Source organism: Vicia villosa, unplaced genomic scaffold (assembly GCF_029867415.1).
Source record: "Vicia villosa cultivar HV-30 ecotype Madison, WI unplaced genomic scaffold, Vvil1.0 ctg.001464F_1_1, whole genome shotgun sequence".
Lineage (NCBI taxonomy): Eukaryota > Viridiplantae > Streptophyta > Magnoliopsida > Fabales > Fabaceae > Vicia > Vicia villosa.
The window spans coordinates 361,570-372,903 of NW_026705626.1; the positions used below are offsets into that span (position 1 = coordinate 361,570).

An 11,334-nucleotide genomic window follows, 5' to 3' on the forward strand; every position below is an offset into this window, starting at 1 on the left:
TTGATACAAATTTATTTTTGTTGATTTTTAGCTTATGACATTTTGCGACTTGTTTGTGTCATAATAGTTTAAAGGAAATGTTACTAAATAAAATAGAGAGACAAACAAATTGTAAATAAAATGACAAAAGTATAAAACAAGAAGACATTACGTTGCAACAATATTTTTTCAAGCAATTGGACCATTAATTAATGCATGGCCATAGGTAGAAGAAGCTATAATTCTATAATACACATATAAATTAACGTTAGAAACAACACAAAATTAATCCTCCAACTTGATATGGCAATGGTAGGAGAAAGAAAAGGTTACACTCAAGATGGCACAGTGGACCTTAAAGGCAGACCAGTTTTAAGATCAAATACAGGAAGATGGAGGGCTTGTTCCTTCATAGTTGGTAAGAAATGTCTAATAGTTCAGAGTTTACTAACTTCAGTTGTTTTCATTTCTTAATATTGAAAATCCATGTGTTTATTATTATAGGATATGAAATGATTGAAAGAATGGCATACTATGGGATAGCATCAAATCTAGTCTTGTATCTAACAAAGAAGCTCCATGAAGGTACTGTCAAATCTTCTAACCATGTCACCAACTGGGCAGGTACAGTTTGGATCATGCCAGCTGCTGGAGCTTACATAGCCGACGCCTATCTTGGCCGATATTGGACCTTTGTCATATCATCCGCCATTTACTTTTTGGTACAAAATGATTTTATTCATATACTTTATAATGTAATCGTAACCGTCACACCGCGCATATAAACGTGACATGTCTTTGATTATATTCTTTTATATAGGGAATGTGCTTATTGACTCTCACAGTATCACTACCAATGCTAAGACCACCACCATGTGCTACTGGTATAGCAGACAAGGATTGCCATAAGGCTTCATCATTACAAATTGGTATTTTCTTCTTTGCTTTGTACATCATTGCAGCAGGCACAGGAGGAACTAAGCCCAACATTTCAGCCATTGGAGCAGACCAATTTGATGAGTTTGAGCCTAAAGAGAGATCCCAAAAGCTGTCCTTTTTCAACTGGTGGGTGTTTTATATTTTAATTGGAACCATTTTCGCCCAAACGGTATTGGTTTACATTCAAGACAATGTTGGTTTTGCACTTGGTTATGGGATTCCAACCATTGGACTTGCTGTTTCCATATTGATATTTGTGTTGGGAACTCCACTTTATAGACATAGATTACCCTCTGGAAGCCCTTTAACTAGAATGGTTCAAGTCTTTGTTGCTGCTATGAGAAAGTGGAAGGTAAATGTCCCAATTGATTCAAAAGAGCTATATGAGGTGACCTTGGAAGAGTATACTAGTAAAGGAAGGTGTAGAATTAATCACAGCTCCTCAATGAGGTTAGTACTTAATAATTTTTATTACTACAGTTTATATCACCTAATTTAACCTAATCTGAAATAGATGTAGGCTAGACCATAGGCTTCGTTAATCGATCTGACCTATTTTTATTTTTTACTACAAAGAACTAACTCATAGATACCAGACACGACCATGACTTTAACGTGTGTACACTTTGATAGTGATGTAGAAAAGGTTGAATGTAACCACTAACTACATATGTAATTGTCAATGTCAAATTCGCATTCAATTTATGGTGTCTATCCTACTTATATGATTGATGTGAAGTGGCAAAACGGATCTAGCCTATCGAACATGCCTGTTTTGTGGCCTTTTGCATAGACATTAACATCAATTTTTTCATTTTTAGGCCTTAAGGGTGCAAGGCTAGTCAGGCCCACCCGGTCCCGCCCTTATTTTTTACAGGGGCAAGCCAAGATTTTAAACTCGCGCCCTCAACAATAGCTTCTCCGCACTATTTTTTTTGGGCTTTTGCAAGACGGACGGGCATGCCCGTTTGTCACCTATATATTCACTTGTCTTTTTTTTTGCTGAATTATATATTCACTTGTTGCATTTACTGATATATATTCACTTTTTTTTTTGTTGAATTATATATTCACTTGTTGCATTTCCTGAACAAATTATTATAGTTATAATATTGACAAATGTTTATAGATTCCTTGACAAAGCTGCAGTGAAGACTGACCAAACTTCACCATGGATGCTTTGTACTGTGACACAAACTGAAGAAACCAAACAAATGGCAAAAATGATACCTATATTGATTACAACATGTATACCAAGCATAATTATAGCTCAAACAACCACACTCTTCATAAAACAAGGCACAACTCTAGATAGGAGTATGGGACCTCATTTTCAAATCCCTCCAGCATGTCTCATAGCATTTGTAAATATCTTCATGCTGATAAGCGTTGTAATTTACGACCGCGTTTTTGTTCCTGCGATCCGACGATACACAAAGAATCAGAGAGGGATCACAATGCTACAAAGACTAGGAATCGGCCTTGTGATGCACGTCATCATTATGGCTGTCGCGTGCCTTGTCGAAAGAAAGAGACTAAGCGTTGCTAAAGAAAACAACCTCTTGGGCACGTCCGATACAGTCCCTCTTACTATCTTCATTCTCGTCCCTCAATTCGCTTTGACGGGAATCGCAGATGCATTTGTGGATGTTGCTAAGCTAGAATTCTTTTATGATCAAGCACCTGAAGCCATGAAAAGTCTTGGAACCTCATACTTCACAACAACGTTGAGCATTGGAAACTTTTTGAGTACTTTTCTTCTATCAAATGTTGCTTATTTAACAAGTAAACATGGCCATAAGGGTTGGATTTTGGATAATCTAAATGACTCTCGTTTAGATTATTATTATGCTTTTTTGGCCTTGTTGAGTTTGGTGAATTTCATTTGCTTCTTTGTTGTTGCCAAATTCTTTGTATATAATGATGATGTAACACAAACCAAAACAACAGATTTAGCGATGAAACCTGCTTCATCCAATGTTAAAACTGAAATAAGTTAAATTATCTCACAGCTAGATATGCCAAATCCTAGAGAAAATGCAAGGGTTCATCTCTGTCCATAGTTGTGAATTGCGACTCTTTTTCTACGCTTATCTGTTTTCTTAAAGCTCTCAGAAGTGTGTATTTGTTGCGTAAAATCATCAATGAAATTGAGGTGATATTATTTTCTTCAAGCGATTACATTGAAGAATGAGTTGTATCCCTCACTTGTGTACATTGTTAGCATGTTAAATAATTAGCCTAAAAAATACATAAAAATAAAATAAATAAGATAAAAATGCATGAAATAATTTGATTGATTGATTAAACGTGTGAAATAATTTATAACTTATTATATTTATAGAGAATACCATCTACTGAGTCATAAAAACTAGGCAACATTACAAATGACCACCGCCTACTAGAAGGGTTACATCTTACAAACAAAACATATATAAATGCATTGATTGATTCAGATGCTATCAAAAAAGAGAATCTATACCTTTCACCAAATAAATTATAAAACAGAAATATAGCATATATAAACACTGTCATGGAGTTGGAATTTAGAAAAGCCAAAGAGACATTTTAATCAATAATTTTTATTTATTCTTATAAGCTTGTGACTTTTTTGTGCCATGTACATCAATCTCACGTCCACTTCCAATACCAATTGCATGGCCGAAAAGGTAAACACCGCCTAATTCATAATATATGTAAATAAAAAGTGATTACGAACAAGTTACAAAACAAAGAGTGCATGCATATACTCCTATAATAGGAGTTCTACCTTAGTTAGGAAATATCATGAAAATGGTTGAAGAAAAAGGGCAAGAGGATTACAGTCAAGATGGCACAGTAAACCTACAAGGTAAACCAGTTTTGAGATCGAACACCGGAGGATGGAAAGCATGTTCTTTCATAATAGGTAAACTTACTTGAAGCATTTTGAATCACTTTAAGGTATAATGTAATATATAATATGACAAATTATTAATACTTATGAATATATAATTTATGAACTTACAGTGTATGAAGTGTTTGAGAGGATGGCTTATTTTGGGATAGCATCGAATTTAGTAGTGTATTTAACAAATAAGCTTCATGAGGGTACGGTGGAATCTTCGAACAACGTTAACAATTGGTCGGGTTCAATTTGGATGATGCCACTTGTAGGAGCTTACGTAGCTGATACATATCTTGGTCGATATTGGACTTTTGTTATTTCGTCTTTCATTTATCTATTGGTATGAGGGAGATTTATATTCAACATTTGAGTATATATGTTATGTAGTTTTGATGAATTATTTATGTTTGACATGAATTTGATTTGTTATGACACAGGGAATGTGTTTGTTGACTCTAGCAGTTTCGCTACCATCATTGAGCCCGCCACAATGTGCACAAGGTATCCTAGACCAAGATTGCCCTAAGGCCTCACCGTTTCAAAAGGGTATTTTCTTCCTTGCGTTGTACATCATTTCTCTAGGCACTGGCGGAACCAAGGCCAACATTTCTACTCTTGGAGCAGACCAATTTGACGAGTTTGATTCCAAAGAGAGATCCTATAAGCTCTCTTTTTTCAATTGGTGGTTTTTCAGCATTTTCATCGGTGTCCTTTTCGCCAGCACTTTCTTGGTTTACATACAAGACAATGTGGGTTGGGCCATTGGATATAGTCTTCCAACCATTGGCCTCATTGTTTCAATAATCATATTTTTGGTAGGAACGCCGTTTTATAGACACAAATTTCCCTCAGGCAGCCCTATAACAAGGATGCTTCAAGTCTTTGTGGCTGCTACGAGAAAGTGGAACGCGTGTGTTCCAGAAGATCCGAAAGACCTACATGAGCTAAGTATGGAAGAGTATGCATGTAACGCTAGAAACAAAATTGATCACACATCTTTCTTGAGGTTGATTCTAATTACTACTTTTATTCATTCAAGTTTTGCTATACATACTCATGTCTTATCCCCGTTTACGTGCTTACAGAATCCTTGACAAAGCGGCGGTAAAGACAGGCCAAACTTCATCATGGATGCTTTGTACCGTGACGCAAATTGAGGAAACTAAGAAAATGATAAAAATGGTTCCTATTTTGATTTTAACAATAATTCCAAGCACTATGGTAATGCAAACTTTCACACTCTTCATTAAACAAGGCACCACACTTGATAGAAGAATGGGACCCCATTTCGAAATCCCACCAGCAAGTCTCATAGCATTTATAGTTATCTTCATACTGATAAGCCTTGTAATCTACGATTGTGCTTTAATTCCTGCGATCCGACCCTACACGAAGAACCCTAGAGGGATCACACTCCTACAGAGAATAGGAATTGGCCTCATAATCCATGTCATTGTGATGGTAATTGCATGCTTGGTTGAGAGGAAGAGACTCCGTGTTGCGAGAGAAAACAACCTCTTAGGCCAGCGTGATAAACTCCCTCTTACCATTTTCATTCTATTTCCTCAATTCGCTTTAGCCGGGGTTGCTGATAGTTTCGTCGAAACTGCTAAAATGGAGTTTTTCTATGATCAAGCGCCAGAAGACATGAAAAGTCTTGGAGCGGCATTTGCCACAACAAGTTTGGGTTTGGGAGGTTTTGCTAGTTCCTACATTCTATCAACTGTTGCTGATATCACACAAAGACATGGTCGCAAAGGTTGGATACTAAATAATCTAAACGTTTCTCGTTTAGATTATTACTATGCTTTCATGGTAATATTATGCTTACTCAACCTCATTTGCTTTGTGGTTGTTGCCAAGTTCTATGTTTATAATGATGTAAGGCAAAACAAACCAAGCTTGGAGATGAAGCCCAATCCATCTCAGGATAATTCTAGAGTAAGCCAATGCAATCCACAAGAGATTGATGAATCATAGGGACACCATTCCTTGACACGTTAAAGAATCGAGTGAGAGTGGAGAAAGAATCAAGTTCACTGGTGTAAGATTCTTCAAAAGTGTAAGATTTATTTGAGATTAGGATACTATGCAGTATGCACATGTTTTGTTTCCTTAATTTCTAATTTACTTATACATTTAGTATTATTCAATGTAAGTTACACATCAAAGACTAAGATGTTAGATAAGGCCATTGTAATAGTATTATTCAATAGCACTAAAGCAGCATATTCCGAGTGCATTACACATGCATGCACACAGAATGTTGTAAGGGATTGATTACCTAAATGATCGAGCTTAAGTGGTTAACCGGCTCCTGTTAAACATGAATTGTTCGGGGAACCCAAGTTCGGATCCGAGCTGAACAACATTTGACCAGACTTTATTTCCCGGCCGCACTCCTGATTGAACTACATTAAATTACCAGAGAACAGGAGGGTTAAGCCAAAAATCAAGGTTTTGAAAGGGATTAGAGGTGTGTGAGTTGTATGATCAAGATCAAACTGTTAATATCATCTTGACAGTGTGAATTCGTGAAAACTACGACTGCAGGTGATTCAAATCACTCATTCACGCTGTCAAGATGATATTAACTGGAGTCACAAAAAAGCTTTAATTTTCTCAAAATTACCTATTTTAAATTAGAAACGTCCAATCAAAAGGTTAGATATGTTTGAATAGGTGAATGCGGACTTTGTTTACCGCAGCAAATCTGAATCCGGGATTAAAATTCGGATTAGAGTGGTCCCTTTGAAAAATACTGAAAACAACAAATACACCATGTGCAAACCTTCCTTTCACCAACTTTTCCAATAACTCAACATTCAATATACATGGCAGGGACTCCGAAATCGTGTACTACACTAACATATAAATGACGATATGACTAAATTCTCCGTATTACATTTTTTAAACATCAACGGTTCAGACATTTTAACTTACTTCAGTCTTATCATTAGATGAAGCAGGGTTCATCTCAAAGTCTGTTGTTTTGGTTTGTGTTACATCATCATTATATACAAAGAATTTGGCAACAACAAAGAAGCAAATGAAATTGACCAAACTCAACAAGGCCAAAAAAGCATAATAATAATCTAAACGAGAGACGTTTAGATTATCCAAAATCCAACCCTTATGGCCATGCTTACTTGTGAAATAAGCAACACTTGATAGAAGAAAAGTACTCAAAAAGTTTCCAATGCCCAATGTTGTTGTGACGTATGAAGTTCCAAGACTTTTCATGGCTTCAGGTGCTTGATCATAAAAGAATTCTAGCTTAGCAACATCCACAAATGTTTTTGATATTCCCGTCAAAGCGAATTGAGGGACGAGAATGAAAATAGTTAGAGGAATCGTATCATGTGCGCCCAAGAGGCTGTTTTCTCTAGCAACGCTGAGTCTCTTCCTTTCGATAAGGCACGCGACAACCATTATGATGACGTGCATCACAAGGCCGGTTCCTATACGTTGTAGCATTGTGATCCCTCTTTGATTCTTTGTGTATCGTCGGATTGCAGGAACAAAAACGCGGTCGTAGATTACAACGCTTATCAACATGGAGATATTTACAAATGCTATGAGACATGCTGGAGGGATTTTAAAATGAGGTCCCATACTCCTGTCTAGAGTTGTGCCTTGTTTTATGAAGAGTGTGGTTGTTTGAGCTATAATTATGCTTGGTATACATGTTGTAATCATTATAGGTATCATTTTTGCCATTTGTTTGGTTTCTTCAATTTGTGTCACAGTACAAAGCATCCATGGTGAAGTTTGGTCAGTCCTCACTGCAGCTTTGTCAAGGAATCTATAAACATTTGTAATTAATATAATCATATTTTGTTCAGTAAATGCAACAATTGAATACATACGTATGTTTATAAATCATATAAGTTGGATAGACGCTTTGAATTGAATGCGAATTGGACATGACACACATAGATTGTAAGTGGTTACATTCAATCTCTTCAAAATTAATATCAAAGTGTACGTGCAAAAGTTGTGGTCGTGTCTGACATTTGTGTGTCAGTTCTTCGTAGTTGAGAATCAAAATAGGTCAGGCTGGTCAATAGCGCTTATGGTCTAGCCTACATGACTCTCGGGTTAAATTAGGTATTAAAAACTTTTAAATACGAACCTCATTGAGGAGCTGTGATTAATTCTACTCCTTCCTTTATCAGTATATTCTTCCAAGGTCACCTCATGCAGCTCTTTTGAATCAATTGGGACATTAACCTTCCACTTTCTCATAGCAGCAACAAAGACTTGAACCATTCTAGTTAAAGGGCTTCCAGAGGGTAATCTATGTCTATAAAGTGGAGTTCCTAACACAAATATCAATATGGAAACACCAAGTCCAATGGTTGGAATCCCATAACCAAGTGCAAAACCAACATTGTCTTGAATGTAAACCAATACCGTTTGGGCGAAAATGGTTCCAATTAAAATATAAAACACCCACCAGTTGAAAAAGGAAAGTTTTTGGGATCTCTCTTTAGGCTCAAACTCATCAAATTGGTCTGCTCCAATAGCTGAAATGTTGGGCTTAGTTCCTCCTGTGCCAGCTGCAATGATGTACAAAGCAAAGAAGAAAATACCAATTTGAAATGATGAAGCCCTATGGCAATCATTGTCAGCTATACCAGTAGCACATGGTGGTGGTCTTAGCATTGGTAGTGATACTGTTAGAGTCAATAAGCACATTCCCTATATAAAACAATATAATCAAAGACATGTCACGTTTATATGCGCGGTGTGACGGTTACGATTACATTATAAAGTATATGAATAAAATCATTTTGTACCAAAAAGTAAATGGCGGATGATACGACAAAAGTCCAATATCGGCCAAGATAGGCGTCGGCTATGTAAGCTCCAGCAGCTGGCATGATCCAAACTGTGCCTGCCCAGTTGGTGACATGATTTGAAGATTTGACAGTACCTTCATGGAGCTTCTTTGTTAGATACAAGACTAGATTTGATGATATCCCATAGTATCCCATTCTTTCAATCATTTCATATCCTATGATAATAAACACATGGATTTTCAATATTAAGAAATGAAAACAATTGAAGTTAGTAAACTCTGAATTATTAGACATTTTTTACCTACTATGAAGGAACAAGCCTTCCATCTTCCTGTATTTGATCTTAAAACTGGTCTGCCTTTAAGGTCCACTGTGCCATCTTGAGTGTAATCTTCTCTTTCTCCTACCATTGCCATCAAGTTGGAGGATTTTGTGTTGTTTCTAACCCCTCAGCTTTAACTTTAATTTATATCTATATTTTAGAATTATAGCTTCTTCTACCTATGCCCATGCATTAACTGATGGTCCAATATCTTGAAAAAATATTGTTGCAACGTATGTCTTGTTTACAATTTGTTTCTCTCTATTCTTTTTTAGTAACATTATTTTATACTTTTGTCATTTTATTTACAATTTATTTATCTCTCTATTCTTTTAGTAACATTTCCTTTAAATTATTTTGAGACTCACAAGTCACAAAATGTGATAAGCTAAAACTCAACAAAATAAATTATGTACCAGTTAAATTGGCAAATGCTCAATTTAAGCATACTTCAACAGTGATAAATCGTACTACCTCTGTTTTTTATTATTAGTCGTTTTGTATTGTTCACATATATTAATGAAAAATAATAATTGTCCATTCATTAATAACATATGAAAGATAAATTTACATAATTGAAAGGAGAGAGGAGGGAGAATAATAAATATTTAAAGATATAAAAGGAAAAATACCATTAACTATTCATTGAAATTGTAAAACGACTTATATGGTGGTACAATTTTTTTCCAAAGCGACTTATAATAAAAAACGGAGGGAGTATAAGAGATTCTATTAAATAATTAATAGATTAACCGTGATAAATCGTATAAGAGATTCTATTAAATAACTAATAGATTAACCGAGATGAATATCGAGCATGTGTCGTACCCCATGTTACACATCATTTTACACATGCTTGTGATCGGGTTCAGCAAACGGTGACTAGGAGACAGGGAGAAGACAGACCTATCATATGGTTCCGAGAGAATAAGAAGGTGAACGGGATTCCCAACACGGAGTTTCTATTAGTCGTAATTGTTGCTATAATGAACCAAACGGTGTTAGGGTTCCTTAATGACGATGGGAGATCTTGCAATGTCATGTACACTAACATCTTTATGAAGCTAAGGTTACACGATCGACATCTCATATTATATGAAGGAAGGAATCATCTAGCATTCAACGATTCCACCCCTCGCCCTTGCGGTGTTATAGAGTTACCATTTTGAAAGAATAAGAGGATCATGAGCGTGTGTTTCTTAATAATTCCTTACCAAAGCGTCTACAATTGCATTTTACGCAGATCTTTCCTCACAAAATTAGATGCGGTGACTTCTACTCTCCACCTGAAGATAAAGTATCACAACAACTTCTGTGAACTAGTCATTATTCTGGTCAATCTACATGGAGCTCGTACGATACAAGAAACAATACTAAAGAATCCTCATGTGAATGCCCTCACATCCGAAAAGAAAATGAAGAAGACTTCTACATACACCATTGTCGCAGTCGGTCTCGGTGTATGAAAAGTTGAAACCCTACAAGATGACGAACTCATCTTACAACCGGAAATCAAAACAAAGGCCCAGAGAATGATCACATATGAAAACTTTGAAGTTGTACAACTCAATGAGAATCCGCCAAGATCGGTCTATGTGGGAGCTTATTTTCCAACTGTGGTAAAGGAATGACTCATTCAAATCCTTAGAGCCAATGTCGATTTTTTTTAAGCCTCTCTAGATGATATGCCCAAAATATACCACATTATAGCCTGTTACCTATTGAATTTTGACATCTCCGTCCAATATGTTGCCTGGAGAAGGAGATGACATCCCCCCAAAAGGCTGAAGTGGCCATTAATACGGTCCAGAGCCTACTCAACGCCAAATTTACTTCTGAAGTAAGGTCTACCAAATGACTATCCAATGTTGTTAGTCAAGAAAGCATATGAGAAATGTAGAATGTGTGTTGACTACATTGACCTCAACCAATCATACTCGAAAGAATCGTATCAACACTATTTGGCGGATAAATTAACTCGTGAAAAAAAGTATAAGAATATTTCCTTTAAGGTTAGCTCATTTCTCAAATAGTTACCCAGTAAAACAAGATGTCATGGGACCGGTAGTACCTCTACTCTACTGGTCATAATATTGGATATTATATAGACCGGGAGATCTCTCCCAAACTTTGATAAACTAGTAAACAACTCAGTTGGCTAGAAACGGTCATCATTCATGGACGTATATCCTGGCTACAATCAGATACGCACATATGAAGCATACAGGTACAAAACTATCTTTATGACATAGCGGGCTAACTATTGATACAATTTCATGCCTTTTGGCTAGAAGAACACAAGAGCAACTGGTAACTCTAAAACGCATAACATATTTGACTCGACTTGCACATGTTTTATCATTGATTTATCTTTATTTCTATTATTATGCTGGTGTTTTTTC

The 11,334-nt window shown here is 36.1% G+C and overlaps 3 protein-coding genes across 3 annotated transcripts; 2 read left to right on the forward strand and 1 right to left on the reverse strand.

The window, feature by feature from the left end:
* The first annotated feature begins 268 nt into the window (after positions 1 to 268).
* LOC131635314 (protein NRT1/ PTR FAMILY 5.2-like) lies at positions 269 to 3,067 on the forward strand. Its single transcript, XM_058905932.1, has 4 exons — positions 269 to 397; positions 484 to 701; positions 800 to 1,368; positions 2,048 to 3,067. Exons 1-4 carry the CDS (start codon positions 283 to 285, stop codon positions 2,916 to 2,918), a joined length of 1,773 nt encoding a protein of 590 aa, XP_058761915.1. The 5' UTR covers positions 269 to 282; the 3' UTR covers positions 2,919 to 3,067.
* Positions 3,068 to 3,587: 520 nt separating this feature from the next.
* LOC131635320 (protein NRT1/ PTR FAMILY 5.2-like) lies at positions 3,588 to 5,976 on the forward strand. Its single transcript, XM_058905940.1, has 4 exons — positions 3,588 to 3,826; positions 3,928 to 4,145; positions 4,243 to 4,811; positions 4,891 to 5,976. Exons 1-4 carry the CDS (start codon positions 3,706 to 3,708, stop codon positions 5,783 to 5,785), a joined length of 1,803 nt encoding a protein of 600 aa, XP_058761923.1. The 5' UTR covers positions 3,588 to 3,705; the 3' UTR covers positions 5,786 to 5,976.
* Positions 5,977 to 6,602: 626 nt separating this feature from the next.
* LOC131635321 (protein NRT1/ PTR FAMILY 5.2-like) lies at positions 6,603 to 9,035 on the reverse strand. The gene is made up of 4 exons (XM_058905941.1): positions 8,912 to 9,035; positions 8,608 to 8,825; positions 7,941 to 8,509; positions 6,603 to 7,610 (listed from the first exon to the last, which is right to left on the reverse strand). Exons 1-4 carry the CDS (start codon positions 9,024 to 9,026, stop codon positions 6,740 to 6,742), a joined length of 1,773 nt encoding a protein of 590 aa, XP_058761924.1. The 5' UTR covers positions 9,027 to 9,035; the 3' UTR covers positions 6,603 to 6,739.
* Between the last annotated feature and the right edge of the window lie 2,299 nt (positions 9,036 to 11,334).

Bases quoted from the DNA above. Each gene is read 5' to 3' on its own strand.
- LOC131635314 (XM_058905932.1), top strand. From the start codon at position 283: ATGGCAATGGTAGGAGAAAGAAAAGGTTACACTCAAGATGGCACAGTG. The intron at 702-799 runs GTACAAAATGAT...TCTTTTATATAG, and splicing joins CATCCGCCATTTACTTTTTG to GGAATGTGCTTATTGACTCT. The intron at 1,369-2,047 runs GTTAGTACTTAA...AAATGTTTATAG, and splicing joins AATCACAGCTCCTCAATGAG to ATTCCTTGACAAAGCTGCAG.
- LOC131635320 (XM_058905940.1), top strand. From the start codon at position 3,706: ATGAAAATGGTTGAAGAAAAAGGGCAAGAGGATTACAGTCAAGATGGC. The intron at 3,827-3,927 runs GTAAACTTACTT...ATGAACTTACAG, and splicing joins AGCATGTTCTTTCATAATAG to TGTATGAAGTGTTTGAGAGG. The intron at 4,812-4,890 runs GTTGATTCTAAT...ACGTGCTTACAG, and splicing joins GATCACACATCTTTCTTGAG to AATCCTTGACAAAGCGGCGG.
- LOC131635321 (XM_058905941.1), bottom strand. From the start codon at position 9,026: ATGGCAATGGTAGGAGAAAGAGAAGATTACACTCAAGATGGCACAGTG. The intron at 8,826-8,911 runs GTAAAAAATGTC...TTATTATCATAG, and splicing joins GGCTTGTTCCTTCATAGTAG to GATATGAAATGATTGAAAGA. The intron at 8,510-8,607 runs GTACAAAATGAT...TGTTTTATATAG, and splicing joins CATCCGCCATTTACTTTTTG to GGAATGTGCTTATTGACTCT.